At 36.8% G+C, this 17,276-nt stretch overlaps 1 protein-coding gene across 2 annotated transcripts in view; it reads left to right on the top strand.

The window, feature by feature from the left end:
- The first annotated feature begins 669 nt into the window (after window positions 1–669).
- LOC142636110 (uncharacterized) overlaps window positions 670–17,276 on the top strand; it is a 29,671-nt gene continuing 13,064 nt past the window's right edge. Inside the window, exons 1-8 of one of the 2 annotated variants that reach the window (XM_075810188.1) lie at window positions 670–1,206; window positions 11,704–11,802; window positions 14,897–15,048; window positions 15,434–15,506; window positions 15,694–15,816; window positions 16,185–16,293; window positions 16,830–16,909; window positions 17,122–17,203. In XM_075810188.1, coding sequence (XP_075666303.1) covers window positions 1,081–1,206; window positions 11,704–11,802; window positions 14,897–15,048; window positions 15,434–15,506; window positions 15,694–15,816; window positions 16,185–16,293; window positions 16,830–16,909; window positions 17,122–17,203 — 844 coding nt within the window. In that variant the 5' untranslated portion in view covers window positions 670–1,080. Of the gene's footprint in view, window positions 1,207–11,703; window positions 11,803–11,889; window positions 11,935–14,896; window positions 15,049–15,433; window positions 15,507–15,693; window positions 15,817–16,184; window positions 16,294–16,829; window positions 16,910–17,121; window positions 17,204–17,276 lie in introns of those variants that run through there. The other variant, XM_075810189.1, reaches the window with a different exon arrangement.

The following is a 17,276-nucleotide window of genomic DNA, read 5'->3' as shown; positions in this document are numbered from 1 at the left end:
GGGAGGAAAAAGACATATTTGGTTTTGTTTTTAACGGTGGGTTACAAAAACTTGATAGAAGAAATTTCAAGTGAGTAAATGACGCACTCCAAAATGCAAGTAGAAACTCTTAAAATCGACCTTGCTACATGTGGGTTTAGTCTAATTTTCCCTTAATTCAATGAATCATATTTTTACAGGATTTTTTTGTAGTGGGTGATTATTGATAAATAAAAAAGTGATATTAGTTGTGGGTTCAGATGAGAATCAGTAAAAATATGCCAATTTACTACATCGACAATTTTGTAAGAATGTTGTAAAAAAAGTTTGTAACTATAACCCTACTCTTTAAAAAAAAATCACTATTTCAGTATTTCCCTTTTTTTTTAAAGGTTAAGTAGAAAAAAAGGGAAGAACATTTTTTAGGGATATATATATATATATATATATATTTTTGTTGTAAAAAATGTTTGTGACTATAACTATACTCTTAAAAGCTATATACATACATATATATATATATATATATTTTTTTTTTTTTGTTGTAAAAAAAGTTTGTGACTATAACTATACTCTTAAAAGCTATATACATACATATATATATATATATATATATATATATATATATATATATATTTATTTATTTGTTGAATTTGAAGGGATATATTTTTTGGGCAGAGATACAGGCATATAGATAGGTGCACTAAAAAAAAAAAAGAAAAAAGAAAAATGTCCAGATAAAAGTAACTCTGTAGAATGTATATGTGTCTGGATGTGTTGTGTTAGTGCGTAGGAATTAGGATTTTTTTTTTGATAAACTAGGAATTAGGAATTTGATTTAATTACTTTGGTTTGGGATCTCCTTTTCCTCCATGTAACAAAAAACCCGAATAGAATACTAAAGTACCGATCCTTCATCCTTCCATGACCATTCCAGTAGGTCGGTCTTTCTGATTGGGTACTGTTTCTTCACTTGAATTCCAATTTCCCCGATTGGATTTGGATTCCATTTTCACCTCTCTCTTCACACGCACACAGTCACAGATCGCATCTCTATCTCTCTCCCTCTAGAAGAAGAAGAAGAAGAAGAAGAAGAAGAAGATGTTCAAGTTCTTGAAGGGAGTAGTGGGTGGATCTGGCACGGGAATCAAAGATCTACCTTACAACATTGGCGAACCTTATTCCTCTGCTTGGGGCTCCTGGGCTCACTTTCGTGGCACTTCCAAGGTTCTCAATCTCTCTCTCTCTCTCTCTCTCTCTCTCTCTCTCTCATATGCTCTAAATTTTCGTGTAGCTACGTTTTGATCTGCCTGAGTTAATTGGTTTATTTTAGAGGTTTGATTTGATTATGCGTGTCCCTGAAATGTAAAGATTCTTTTTTGTTACTCTCTGTGATGTGATGGTGAATAAACTCTAGTGACTTTGAGTGTGTTGAAACTTGAAACCCCATTGGATTTCGTTTCAAAGTTTTCAATTTTAGAAGAATTCAGTAGAAGGAAGCCACAGCTGGGAATGAATTATTATTGGATCTTGTTAGATTGGCAATGCCCGAAAAAGCTATTTTGATTGGGAAGTAAAAAAGTATATATCTTTTTAGTTTAATTTTTTGATTGGGAAATTACGCGCGCACCCAGTGAGTTGTGAACCTATGACCATGCTTGTAAGGGGAGGAGGCGCCAGTTGAGCTAGAGCTCATTGGCATTTTTAGTTTAAACTTGGTAAATCTTTAGTTAGCTTCCCCATTAAAGGTTTTCTATGGTATTGATACAAAAAAGGTGAAGGTAGTGGAGGAACATCAAGAAGAGCTCGAGGCTTTCTATTACAATCATTATGCATCTGAAAATTTGATTGTGGAAAGATGGGGGAGAAACAAACAGAAATAAGAATTTATGACATGGTGGAAAGTAGATTTCTATGCCTTCAAGAAACTAAAATGGAGTCGATGTCTAGAAATATTGTTAGAAGCATCTGGGGGAACACCTTTGTAGATTGGATTCATTTAGAAACTTTAGGACCATCTGGTGGTATTTTGTTAATGTGGGATAGAAGAGTCGTTGAAAATGTTGAAGAGGCAGTGGGGGAGTATTCTATTACTTGTAAATTCGAAAACACGGAAGATGACTTAAATTGGATTTACTCAGGAGTTTATGGTCCTATTATTGATGGAAACATAAGGCAGCTTTGGGAGGAGTTAGCAGGATTGGATAGTTGGCGCAATGTACCTTGGTTCGTTGGGTGGGGTGGGGCGGGTGGGGGGGGGGGTGTGGTGGTGGGGAAGAATTTACCGTTGTCCATTTTTCAAGTGAAAGGAGGGGCAATAAGAGCCACAAAGATTTGGGATATTCTGAGTTTATATTAGAACATGCTTTGCTAGATTTTCTTTTGGAGGGAGGTGCTTTTACTTGTTTGAATAATCACGATTCACTTTCAATGTCTAGGTTAGATAGATTTTCGGTTTCACCTTACAGGGAAGTGTTTTTTTTCTAATTTGAGTCAGAGGTTAATCAAATGACTCTTATCAGATCCCTTCCCAATCTTACTTGAAAGCCATGGGGTAAACACAGGTAATTTTTTTTTTTCAAATTTGAATATATGTGGCTGAAATATAAGGGCTTTGGCTAGAGGAAGGAGACAAATACTGAGTTTTTTTTTCATTGGTTGGCTGTTGTCCAACTTGCATTAGCGAAATAAATTTGTTGGCTACTTAAAAGTAGTCAACGCACTCAACAATGATCATGCTGGAGACTCAAGTTGGAAGGGATGGCTTTTAATGCCATATATGAAGAAATAAGATCATATTTTAGAAAGCCAATTTGAGGAGGGAGAGGTTCTTCTGGCCTTGAAAAGTATGGATGGTGCAAACATTAGGTCCTGATGTCTTCACCATTGCCTTCTTCCAAAAATGGACATAATGCAATGGGGAAACAAGATCATATCTTGAAAAGTATGGATAATGACAAATATTGGGTCTTGATGGCTTCACCATTACATTCTTCCAAAAGTGGACATAATGCCCTTGTTCAATGAGTTCTATGATAAATGCATGTTTGAAAAAAAAATTAAATGCTACTTTTGTGGCTTTAATTCCTAAAAATTTGGAAGCGCTTGCAAGTGAAGTAGTTTAGGCCTATTAGGTATTTATAAAATTTTGGCAAAGAGCTTGGCAAATAGATTGAAAGGGGTTTTTTGAAAGATTTGTATGACTCCCAGAATGTGCATTTATTCAAGGTAGACAAATACATGAATTTGTTCTCAAAGCTAATGAATTTTGGATAGTCACTTGAAATCTGGAAGCTTGGTGTTTTATGCAAACTTGACATGGAAGAAGGCTATTGATCAAGTCAATTGGGACTTTTTAATTTATTTTCTTCAACGGGTGGTTTTGGGAAAAATGGAGGAAGTGGATAGCTTTCTTTGTATCCGCCAATCATTTTTTCTATCTTGGTGAATGATGCTACTATAGGTTTTTTCACTGGTAGTAGGGGTTTTTGCAAGGGGATCCGCTTTCCCTTTTATTGATAAGTTGAGGGGTTTACTTGAATGGTTTACAGGACGATAACAAGAGTTGTGTTAGGAAATTACTTGAATGGTTTCTTCACTGATTTTTTTTTTGGGGGGGGGGGGGGGAAACAATTGTGATATTGCACTTGAATGCTTTCTTTGTCTAGATTGTAGCTTGGGGGAAATGTCTGACGATTGATAATTTAAGAAAAAAGAAGGTTTACATATTGGATTGGTGTTATATGTGCAAGTGTAATGGTTAATTAGTTGATCTTTCCTTCATTGTCCGGTTGCCATGGACTTGTGGTCTATGGTTTTGGGCTTATTAGGAGTAAGCTGAGTTATGCCAAAGTCAGTTGTGTGGCTCCTAGCTTGTTGGCAAGGGCGGTTTGGTCGTTATCGGAATGGTCATATATGGATAATTGTTCCCCATTGTCTTATGTGGTGTCTTTGGAGGGAAAGAAATAATAGATGCTTTGAAGATAATGAGAGATCTATTTCAGACCTCAAGTTATTTTTCTTTGGAATCTTAGTAGATTTGCTGTCTGCTTTGCCGAACCAATCTTTCTCTTCCCTTCTTGATTTTCTAGATTATAGTAATTTTTGTACTTGATTTCTTTGACTCCTATACACTTCCTGTGTACTAGGGTGTCCCTTTTTTTGATATTAATAAATCTTATTACTTATATATAAAAAAAAGAGAGAATGCACAAGAAATTTGATTGGCTGCAATAAATTGAACCTATTAATCAAAAGTATGCTATTTAGCATTTCAATTTATTTCTATTCTCTTTTACAATTGCCTGTAGTATTGGCAAATAGGTTGGGAAAAATTAAAAGGAATTTTCTTTGGGGTGATATGGGTGACAAATTTAAATTCCATTTTGTCAGTCAGAATATTTGTTGCACTCCAATTTACCATGAAGGATTGGGGATTAAGAAGTTAATGCTCTTCAATCAAACTCTTTTTTTGGTGAAGTGGCTGTGTGACGCAGGACAAATTGTGGAATTTGTTTATGTGGTCATGATGGGTTTAGGGTTAAGAGAATTTGTGGATTTAAGGTTTAGATTTGTGGAAGAAAGGGTAATGAAGTTGTGATAGGAAATTAAAGGTGGTTTGATAAGTTATTTGATGGCTATTTGGTAGAAGAAAGTATGTGGGATTTTAGGGTTTTGATAGGTAAAAGAAAGGGCATGATTTGGGCCTGTAAGGAGCTAGGAAAAGAAAGGTTTTTATGGTGTTCAAGGGTTGTATGAACAATACCTATGAACAATATCATAATAAAGAAAAGAAGTAAAAAGGAGAAGGGAAAGGGAGAAAAGAACACTAAAGGAAAATGTGCCTCTATGCTCAAAACACATACTTTTATTAATCAACTCTGTCTCCTTTGAATACATTTGAGCACAGATATATACTCTTTCTTGTACTAGTAGTATTGAGAATCTAATTTGACTAGTAAGTTAAAACCTAATAGAAGAATAACTTGGAGTCTTGGACTGAGAAAATAAAACCTAAGATACTTATGATCTCCTAGAAAATTCTAGACTCAACTAACGTACCAAATTTCAGATTTTCCCTGACTACAATCTCAACCATAACTACTAAAATAAAAACCCAAATAAGAAACTGTTTTACGCTGAAAGGCTCGTACCTAAACCTTTAAACCACATGACTTTTACTTCAATTTGACTTCACACATGGACCCCATAAAATAATTATTGAAAAGGCTAATTTGCAAATCAATCTTCCATGGTTGCATCGTTGTGGTGATATGTATTAAAAGATAATGCATTGTGGAGGAGGTTGATAGATTTGTAGTACGAATTATTTGGGGGAGTTGTTGTTCGGGCAAGGTTAGGGGACAATATGGTGTTTGATTGTGGAAGCATATTAAAAGAGGGAGGGATAGCTTTTTGCATTTTATCACATATGATGTTTGGTGATGGCTCTAAATTTTTTTTTTTGGCAAGACTATTGGAATGACGAGGCTACTTAAAGGAGAGATATCCTAATCTTTTTATAATTGCAAGAGATAGAGATGCTAGAGTGGTAGATTACATAGAGTCCAAAAATGGTTGCCTTTATTGGAATCCTACATTAATTTGATTAGTGCCTGATTGGGAAGTAGAATATTTAGTACAATTACTGAAAGACATACACGGCAAATTTTTGATGTGGGAAAGTAGATAAGTGGGAATGGTTTCCATTGAAAAAGCAAGTCTTCCAAGTAAAGAGCTACTACAAAGCGTTCAAAGAAGGCAGATGTAAAGGTTTTCCTTGGCAAAGCATTTGGAAAGCTTGTGTACTGCAAACGGTGGCTTTGTTCTTGTGGTGTGTGGCATTAGGGAGGACTCGACTATGGAGAATTTTTCTGAGTTCATTGAGGAGCTTAGCTTGATAGACTTGCCTTTGGAAGGAGGGAGTTATACATGGTCGAGTGGTTCGGATCAGCCCTCGATGTCTAGGATAGATAGGGCTCTAGTCTCTCATGATTGGGAGGATCACTATCCGGACGTGACCCAACGGGTTTTACCTCGTCCTATTTCAAACCACTTTCCCATTTTAGTGGAGGCAGGAGGGATTTTAAGGGGGAAGAGTCCTTTTAGGTTCGAGAACATGTGGCTAAAGTCGGATGGGTTCAAAGATAGGGTTCATTCTTGGTGGAATTGATACTTTCTCAGGTACTCCCAGTTTTGTACTTGCCAAGAAGTTGAAGGCATTGAAGGAAGATATTATTTAGTGGAACCGGAGTGAGTTTGGTAATGTAGAACATCAGAAAAAAGAATCGCTGGAGGCTTTGAAATTATTGGATGTTAAGGAAGGGGAGTGCGACCTTTCTGAAGTGGAGTTAGGTGAGAGGGTTGCGTTGAGATCTCAAATACAGAACCTTCTCTTATTGGAAGAAGTCTCGTGGAGACAGAAATCGAGAATGCTTTGTATGAAGGAAGGAGACAACAATACCAAATTTTTCCACAAGATGGCCAACTCTCGGAGAAGGTATAAATATTAGTATGTTGGAGGTGAATGGGGTTATCTATGGGGATGAATCCGAGATGGCAGACCCAACTGTACAGTTTTATAAAGAATTGTACAAGGAGACAGAGGAGTGGAGGCCTTTTGTGGAAGGTTTGGAGTTCGATCAGATAGAGGGGTTGGAGAGGGACTGGCTTGAACGGAGGTTTGAACAAGAGGAGGTTCTTCGAGTTGTCAAAGAGATGAAAGGAGATAGAGCTCCAGGTCCTGATGGTTTCTCTTTGGCTTTCTATCACCATTGTTGGGGAGTAGTGGAAAGAGATGTCTTAGCCGTGTTTAAAGAGTTCTATCAACACAGTAAGTTTGAAAAATCTCTTAATGCAACCTTCATAGCCTTAATCCCTAAGAAGAATGGTGCTTCCAATATTCGTGATTTTAGACCTATTAGCTTGGTGGGGAGTGTTTACAAGATTTTGGCCAAGGTGTTGGCCGCCTGAAAGAGGTTTTGGGTCAGCTGATATTTGAGTCTCAGAACAGTTTTGTGGGTGGTAGACAGATTCTTGATTCAGTTTTCATTGCTAATGAGTGTGTTAATAGTAGGGTGAAGAGTAAGCTTCCGAAGGTTATTTGTAAATTAGATATTGAGAAAGCTTATGATCATGTGAACTGGGAGGCTCTGCTTGATTTGTTGAAGAAAATGGGATTTGGGGCGAGGTGGTGTAGGTGGATCCGCACATGCATATATACAGCCCAATTCTCTGTCTTGTTTAATGGGTCTCCAACTGATTTTTTTGGGAGCTTGAGGGGATTGAGACAAGGGGACCCGCTTTCCTCCTTGTTGTTTCTGGTTATGATGGAGGTCCTTAGTTAGATGATGAAAAGAGCTGAAGGGGTTGGCTTGTTTTGAGGCTTTAGGGCTGATGGTAGACGAGGGGGTGGGGTTTGTGTATTGCATTTTTTGTTCGCGGATGATACGATTTTGTTTTGCGATGCTGATGAGGAGCAGATTTTGCATGTTTGGATGCTTCTTCTTTGTTTCCAGGCAGTGATAGGTTTAAAGGTCAATGCGCTGAAAAGTGAGATGGTTCCCATTGGGGAGGTTCCTAATGTCCTGTCCTGGCAAAGATTTTGGGATGCCGGATTGGGTATTTGCCTATGACCTATCTTGGTATGCCATTGGGGGCGTCCTATAAGTCCCCTATTGTTTGGAATCCTATTTCGGAGAAAATTGAACATAAGTTGGCTGGCTAGAAGAAGTTGTATTGTCAAAAGATGGAAGACTAACGTTGCTTAAAAGTACATTGTCTAATCTCCCCACTTATTATTTGTCTCTTTTTACCATCCCTACGTATGTGGCCAATAAAATTGAGAGGTTGCAAAGGGATTTCTTGTGGGGGCACTCCAAGTTTCATTTGGTGGGATGAGACAAGGTGTGTGCACCTTTGAAATATGGTGGGTTAGGAGTAAGGAAATTAACTACTTTTAATAAAGCCTTACTAGGGAAGTGGTTATGGCGGTTTGGGATTGAGGAGACAAGGCTTTGGAGAAGAGTGGTAGCCCTCAAGTTTGGGGAAGAATGGGGGGGTTGGACATCCAAGCTAGGTAGAGGGGTGCATGGGTGTGGCTTGTGGAGAAGTATTCGCATGGGATCGGAGGACTTTAGCAAGAATATTCGCTTTGAGGTAGGGGTGGGGGATAGAGTGAAGCTATGGACGGATCAATGGCGTGGGGATTCTCCTCTTCAATTGACTTTTCCGAGTTTGTATGGGATTGCATCCAATAAAGAGGCATCAGTGGCCTCTTCTCTTGAACGGTTGGGGATAGAGGAGCGGAGAAGCTGGAATGTTCACTTTACTTGGAGACCAAATGATTGGGAAATGGGTGGTGTGGATGGTTTTCTCCGTACCTTGGGCTCTAATCTTCCTTCTATTGAGAACGGAAATCGTATGCGATGGAAGTTGACAAAGAATGGAGACTTTGATATTCGTTCGTTTTACAATAAGTTGAGAAGCCCCTTTCCCATTATGTTTCCTTGAAAAGGTGTTTGGAAGGTTAAGGCTCCTCAGCATGTTTCCTTCTTCGTGTGGACTGCTGTATGGGATAGGATCCTTACGGGTGATAATTTGAGGGGTAGAGGGTTGGATTATGTAGACTGGTGTATCATGTGCCACAGTAATGGGGAAACGGCGGATCATTTGTTACTACATTATGGGAAGACTCATCGGCTGTGGAGTTTGGTGTTTAGATCTTTTGGGTTTTGTTGGGTCTTGCCTGGTTCGGTTGCGGATACTCTATTCGGTTGGTGGAATTGGCCTGGAAAACATTTTTCTAGCATTTGGAATTTAGCTCCATTATGCTTGATGTGGTGTCTTTGGAGGGAGCGAAATAGGAGGATGTTTGAGGACATGGACAGTTTAGATGACCAGCTTTTGGCCTCTTTCAGTGGAATTTTGTTTGACTGGTCTAGGGCTTGGGGACTCACTTATAGTGATTCTCTCCCTATGTTCCTTAGCCCTCTCCTGTGTACTTAGTTTCTTTTTTTATTTTTTATCTTTTTTCTTTCGCTCTTCCCTTTGTATTTCTCTCTTTGCCTTATGTTTTTCTGCATAAAGTAGCGTTCTTGAATATATATCTTTATTACCTATAAAAAAAAAAAAAAAAAATGAAGGGAGGGATAATTATTGTAGCTTGGTGTTTTATGTGTAAAATCCATGGAGAGAATGTGGCTCATCTTTTCTTACATTGTGCAGTAGCTTGGGAATTGTAGTCTATGGTTTTCTGTTTGGTTGATGTCCCCTAGGCCTTATTTTGTGATGGAGGTGTTATCATGCTGGAAGGGACTTTTTGGTTAGAGGAGTAATGGGAGGCATTTGGAAAGCTGTTCGATTGTATTTAATGTGGTGTCTTTGAAAAGAATGGAATGACTGTTGTTTTAAATTTTTTTGAAGGTCTGATATGAATGCACATCAACCTCTCATACTTCTTCTATGTGGTGTCTTTGAAAAGAACGGAATGACTGTTGCTTTAAACTTTTTTTTTTTTTTGAAGATCTTATATGAACGCATATCAACCTCTCATACTTCTCATACTTCTACTGCGGACTTTGGATACCTTGAGTTGTCGTTAATTAGTTAATTAATTATTATTTTTTACTTTTTATTTTCTGTTTTGACTTCTGCCTTTATACTTACTGGGTACTTTGGTAGCACCCCTTTGCATTTCTTTTTTAATAAATTTTTTCTTATAAAAAAACAAATCAACTAAAATCATCATTGAACCCAACCCATTGATTTGCTGTTGAAACCATCCTAACTCTGTCAGTACTCCAAGCTGCCATGACTTTAAAGCAATCCCAACAAGAAACTGAAATCTTGTGGGGAAAAGGTGAAGTCCGATTGGTTGTCTGGGTTTTGTTGTGGTGTTTTGGACGACCTTGTCAAACAAGCCAAGTTGGTGTGATGGCACGGAAGAGCTGGAAGGGAAGACAAATTTCTCCATGGTGGTGGTGGCATACCTATCATCGTTTCTAGCAGCAATTACTTCCAATGAAGAGAGAGGGATGAATGGTTAATGTGTGAGGAAATGAAACGAAAACATCATTTTGGCGTTTCTAGTTTTCTTTACTATTAGGGGTAATTGATATACAAAACCTGTGTTAGGGACCTATGGTGTTTGTGTGTGGAAAGCCATTAGAAGTAGTTGGTTGGCTTTTTCTAAGTTTCTTCGGTATGATGTGGGTGATGGTACTAAGGTGAAGTTTTGGGAGGATGTATGGTGTGGGGATTGTTCTCTTTAAGAAGCTTTTCCAGAGTTGTATGGTATTAGCTGGGCAAGGGAGTTTTTTGTGTTGGAGGTCATGCGTTTCTTTGATGGGAGGCGTCATTGGGACATCCAGCTCCATCGTCCAGTATAGGATTGGGAGTTAGAAGCTTTGGCTCTGTTTTTGGATATGCTTTATTCCATGGATGTACGAGGCTATGGTGCTGATAAAGCTTGTTGGAAGCCAGCAATGAGAAGAAGTTTTGAGGTTAGATAAAGCTTGTTGGAAGCCAGCAATGAAAAGAGGTTTTGAGGTTTTTATCACTCTCTATCCCCTTCTTCTTTCATTTCTTTTCCTTGGAAAATGGTGTGGCAATCGAAGGTTCCTTGTAGAGTCGCGTTCTTTTCTTGGACCTGCCGCTTTAGGTAAGATTTTAACTAAAGATATTCTTTGGATTAGACATATTGTAGTGCTATATGTGCAAAAGGTGTGGGGAATCGGTGGATCATCTTCTTCTTCATTGACCTATAGCATATGAGTTGTGGTCTATGGTTTTGTTTGTTTGGTATTCATTGGGTTATGCCGCATAAAGTTATTGAGTTGTTAGCTTCTTGGCAAGGCAAGTTCAAAAGACGTAGAAATATAGATTTATAGAGGATTGTGCCGCACATTTTGTTTTGGTGCTTGTGGAGGGAATTAAATGCTAGATGCTTTGAGGATTGTGAATTGTCTATCCTTGATTAGAGTCTTTTTTCTTCTGTACTCTCCTTGAATGGAGCTTAGTTTTGCCTTCATGTTCTTGTTTATTTATTTTTTTCCTTCTTGATCATTGTAATTTGGGTTCTTAAATTCTGCCACTGTAGTACATTTCCAGTATATTTGGGTTGACTATTTTTTTAATAAAGTTTCTTACGTTATTAACAATTTTTTTTTCTCTACTATTATCTATTAAAGTTTTTTTTTTCTTCCCCCTGAAAACAGGTTTTGTATATCTTTAGTCTATTTTCTTTCAATGTTAAACATAACATGACTGACTGTCTGTTTATTATGGTATATTGGCCAGTTTATTTTCCCTAGCTTATTTAGCTAGATATTTTTAGAAGCCTCACTTTTTCTAGGTATAACTTATTAAAATCGCACTTTTTAACGAGCCTCACCGTGAAAAACAAGTTGTCCAAAATAAGCTATCTCAAATAGAAACTAATATTGCAAATTTAGTGTTTATCAGTAAGGAATTTGGAATCTGCATAAAGATTCAGTGTGTTCATGTAAATTTAGTATAGGTTATTTCATTAATATAATTACAATAATTTTTTTGGTATTTGGGGGTTATTTATTACAAACCATGCTGGAACACATTAGATTCTAGGCTGTAGAAATGCTTTTTTGTCTGTTTCTTTCACTGTTTTCTTATTGACAGTTACTTGATTCCCCCCTCCCCCCACCCCATAAAGTTGATGTGCTTTTTAAATTCGGGTGTAACTTTCAGGATGATGGGTCTCTAGTGTCAATATTTTCGCTTTCCGGGAGTAATGCCCAGGATGGACATTTAGCTGCGGGTCGAAATGGTGTCAAGCGTCTTCGCACTGTAAGCTTTTAATAGCTTTTGTAAATTATTTTCTATTTGCAGTTTAACTATTTGATTGATACTCTTATTTTCCCAACTACATTTTAGGAACATGATGCAATGTGGATGATTCTGTTTTTCAAACTCAAATAGGTTAGCTTGCAGTCAGTTTTCATTTTTCCAAAGGCAGTCATCCTTGCCATTTATAGAGTTTTTCATTGAATAAGTGCATATGATATAATTATACGCAATATTCAACTGCACTTTTGTGTTTTAAAACTTTATTGAAACAATATTCTAGCTGCACCTAAGCATCTCTTTTAATAATGTGCAATTCCAATTCCATGACTATAGGATAGATTTGCATTCTCCAAGGCTGGATTTGGGGGATGGTTATTCCTGTTTTCATTGGTCATCCTATAAATGCATTTGGAGATTATATGTGATATCCAACAGCATGTTTGTGGGGTTCTCAAACTTCATTTGAACAATATTCTAATTGCAGTATTGCACTAAAGCATCCCCTTGTTGTTAAGTTCAATGACTAAAGGCGAGAGTCACATTCTTTAAGGCTGAGCTTTGAACTTTATAGCTGTTGTAGATATGATTGAGTCCAGAGTGTTGGTTGTTTGTTTTTGTTCTTTTGTTTATTTAAAAAATTGGTAAGTTACAATACACTCGCTGTAGGTCTTTAACCCATGACCTCACCCTCCACCTTGCTCAGAGGAGATTTGAGATAGAGCTCATTGGCATCTTGAGAGTTGGTTCTTTGCTTTGACCTTTTTGGTTGTTTCTAGAATTATTGTATCCAACAAAAAATGTTCTTGTGGAAAAATGCAATGTTGTTATCCCTCGTGGAAGAGAGAATCCTATGTCTTGTCATGGCATATTAACAAATTGAGATCAGAATAACACTTAGTGAAGCTTTTATTATTTGGAAGTCATTTAAATCTTGGGAACTTTGAAAAGATACTGTGTTTGGCATCAGCTTATAAGCTCAGTTTTTAGCTTTTAACTTCTATGTACAACTTTTTAAAACCTCACTTTTTTTTGCATTTTCTCACTTTTTCAAAAATTTTCAAGGTGAAAGTATACTTTAGCACACTTTTAACAAAAAGTTTTTAGAAAGAGAGCTAGATAAACTGTTCCCAAATGGGCACTAAATATCAGAATTTCTTTTGATGGTCACTTTTGGGGTTTAACTGATAATTCTTTGATCATATTGGTCTACCCAATTTTCTAGTCTGGTTAAAGATTGTGAGTGTCTAAAATTTGAAATGATACAATATAACTTCTTAGTGAAGCAAGCATAGATGATTGTGTATATACTTGAGAGAAAAACACTAGCAGGTGCAAAAAGGATCCGTTTTTGAAGTTCATGGAAGTGAGTCTCTAAGGTGACATAGTGGTTTCATCTCATGGTACTGCCAATTGAAGTTGATTCTTCTCTTTCCACTTTCCCTACATGGAAAACTGCTCTTAATATGCTTCCAGTCTGTGACTTAGTGTACTTGACAATCCTCCTTTTTTATTATTATTTTTTATTTATTATTATTGTTATTATTATTATTATTATTATATTAGAATGAGTCAATGAGGAGATATTTATGTATACATAAAATCTCCCAAAGAATTACAAATGTGGATGAATTAGTTTTTTTATTTATTGTTAAGTTACTCACGCACACAATGGGTTTTGAACCCATGACCGCACCCTCCTTCCCATGATTATTGGAGGAAGTGCCAATTGAGCTATAGCTCATTGGCAATATGGAAAAGTTATTATTAAAAGAAACTGAGTAAATAAAGTCTACAATAAAGCACATATCACTAGCTCAAAGGATCCTAATCCATTTGAATATCAATATCACAAATGAAGATTGTCTCTACCATTGAATCCTCCACATTGTTAAAAGTACTGTTGTTCCTCTCCCGCCATATTACCCACGGTAAGTATATTCCAGACAGAGGATTTCTGTTACCCAAACCAATTTTTCTAACCAAATGTAGACCCACAACAGTTTTTGGCATCATCCAATGAAAATCCCAAAGAAAGAACAAATGACCACAGTTATAGGCTACTCCTCAATGGATGAGTAAATGATCCATAGTTGCACTGCTAATTTTCGCGTACAACACCAATCCAATCCACCAAAATTATACGTCTCTTTATAAGACTATTGCTTGCCAAATTTTTACTAATGCTACTTTCCCTACGAAAACTGTACCTTGCTTGGTGCCCTAGCTCATCAAATACTCTTCCATGGGAAACTTATGACATTGGAGCCTCTTATTTCATAATACAAGCAAATATCAAACTTACTATCATCTTCAGCCTCCACTTTAAACAATCTGAACCTTCTCCACTAGGGATATTAGATATTAAACAATGTGCGTGCGCTCCTTTCATTCAAAGGCTCCAAAGAAGTATGTACAAAAGCATATCCGCTGCAATTGAGTATCGGATTAGAAACAATGCTTTCAATGGTTGATTCCGATTCCAAGTATCATTCCAAAATCACTCTTATACCATGCCCAACCCCAAAGTAGTATGGTCTGCAAATCTCTTCTAGCCTGCCCTTATTCTTCTTCATGGGTTACATCCAGTCATCCATAAGTATATTTGGTCACCCTTGTTGTCTATTGTCTCCATTCCTCTCCATATATAAAGTCAATAACACATCACCGTAGATGGTTTCTTTCCTCACCAAAATGCCATAATCATTCCCCTGGCAAAGCTTGATTAAAATTTCATGCCCTACTTCTTTGCTCCTAATCTGCCTTACTTCACTGGAGAGCATACTGGATTCCACTCCACTAAGTGGAATTTGAATTCATCCCATAATCCACCCAAAAGAAATTCTGTTGCAATCTCTCCAGTCTGTTTGCTACGTAAGAAGGAATGTTGTATATTGGGTCTCTTGGACTCATGCCTGGGCACTCACATGCCTACTAAAGTCTATCTGAAACTACCTGTGGGCTTTTTGAAGTTGCACCAGAAGCTTCTTTTCTAATGTGTTACCGTCTATTTTTTATTCCAGACCTACTACTTTTGATGGTTTGACATTCCAGAAGCTTTAGCATTCTTTATAAAGTTGCTTTTGCTCCTTTTCAGGTCAGACATCCCAATATCTTATCCTTTCTTCACAGTACTGAGGCTGAAACATTTGATGGTTCTACTGCAAAGGTTACTATCTACATTGTCACGGAGCCTGTTATGCCACTGTCGGAAAAGATCAAGGAACTTGGCTTAGAAGGTACACAAAGGTATGGGCAATCTAGTCATCTGTATCTATTATAGTTTACCCAATGAGAGTGCATTTGGATAATTTCAGAAATTTCCAAATATCTATTGGCTAGATGTTTTCACTCACTTGAACATATTAGGGCATCATAGTTTCCTTTAAACTTATATTAATGACTTATTACTTTGTTGTTTGCCATAGATTCTCCTTTTGTAAGCATTTCATTGTAAATAATTTAAATCTGCCATCTTTTTGTTGATTTATAGTTTGGCAATAGATAGACACTATCTATTGGTCTCTATGTGTGATGTCCAATGCCAAATATAGGGCAGTTGTTTGAAGCATCAAGATCAATTGGTTGGTGGTCTTAAATCATTTTGACGTGTAGTAACTTGACTTTGTTACAGGGATGAGTATTATGCATGGGGACTGCACCAGATAGCCAAAGCTGTGAGCTTCTTAAATAATGATTGTAAACTTGTAAGTATCCTTGAGTGGACTATACTTGTATCATTAATATTAAATTACATAAATATATGTGTTTGTGATTTCTGCTTAATATATTAGCTCTTTTTTTTTGGGTAGCTTCTTGTTCTTCTTCCACTTTTCTCTTTCTCTTATTATAATGTTCATTTTTTTACTATTTGACTCACTTTGATTACTTCAGGTCCATGGAAATGTTTCTTTGGCAAGTGTTGTTGTCACACAAACTTTGGACTGGAAGTTGCATGCATTTGATGTTCTATCGGAGTTTGATTCTAATAATGAAGCTTCCACTGTACCAGTGCTGGTAATCTTTATGTTTGGATGTAATCCATTAGTTGCAATTTGTTTTTGACTTATGCAATGATATATAGTGTATCATTTCTGAGAAATTAAAACAAAATCATGCATGGAAATGATTATAAAATAATAATTAAGAAGCAAAAATTTTAACGAATAGGGCATCAAAGAAAGTGTTTTGTCCTTGATGTATACTTCCTGTATACTCAGGTGACACCCCTCTTCTTTTAATATATTTTTATTACTTATCAAAAAAGAAAGAAAACAAAGTGTGTTGTTTAATCATAATTTAAAACCTGCTTCCTGCATAAGTGGCTTGGTGATTGTTTGATTTGGATTTGTTTCTCACATGATATTTTTTAATATTCCTTTCAGCCATATGCATGGCTTGTTGGAGCACAATATAAACCGACAGAGTTGGTGAATTCAGACTGGGCTGCAATCCGAAAATCACCACCATGGGCTATTGATTCTTGGGGCCTGGGTAAGCTTCTCAAAGCTACCTTTTTGGCTTGAATGAAATGTGATAATTAGTTTGGTACATGGGGTGGATCATACAGAATACATAACTGACCTTAAAATTTTGGGACTAAGCCTGGGTTGTTGTTGTTACATGAGATGGATCATAGATTCTCTCTTACTGTTGCACTCGGTGATTGTTGGTATACATGTCTTTTAAACCTTGTTGTGACCCATAATATGTTGGGCTGATCTGTGTCGATGATGCTATATTTGCTTTGAACATATTCTTGTGTATTATCTGAACGCCTTTTTACTTAGGGGCTGCTTATGTCTTTTTGTTTCCTTTTTCATGTGTTCACTACCATGAACTCTTTGTATTTTTCTCGCTTTTCTCTTATTAATAATATTCTCTTCTTACTTATCAAAAAAAAAAAAAAAATCTACAGCCTCATTGACTTTTGTGTAAATGATGTCTTCTTCTTATTATTGTTATTATTATTATTAATATTACATTATAGGCTTCTTTAAGCAATCTAAGCTATTTATTTTAATTGATAGGCTGTCTTATATATGAACTCTTCTCCGGCATGAAGTTGGGCAGAACAGAGGAGCTGAAAAATACTGCTTCCATTCCAAAGGTTAGCCTTTTGTTGCTATGGACAGGTTGGTGATGACTTATTGTAAGCTTCTGGAGTTATTTTCCTGCCTCTTTGCTACACTATCTTCACCCAACCTTTCCCTTCATTACCTCTGTTTTGTAGTAATATATTAATTGTTGTGTTATTTTGTTTATGCATGTGTTGGTTGATTTGATTCAATTTTCATTTGCATCTGTTTTCTTGCCCCGCAGTCTTTGCTTCCAGATTATCAGCGGCTTTTAAGTGCCATGCCTTCTCGTAGGTTGAATACATCAAAGCTTATTGAAAATAGTGGTGAGTTCTTAAACTTGATTGTATTTAATAATATTGGAGAAACTCTAGTCCTGGTAACCTGCTACATGATGTG

This window comes from Castanea sativa, chromosome 5 (assembly GCF_040712315.1).
Source record: "Castanea sativa cultivar Marrone di Chiusa Pesio chromosome 5, ASM4071231v1".
NCBI lineage: Eukaryota > Viridiplantae > Streptophyta > Magnoliopsida > Fagales > Fagaceae > Castanea > Castanea sativa.
The sequence above is the reverse complement of the archived record's forward strand: the minus strand, read 5'-3'. Positions and strand labels throughout refer to the sequence as shown.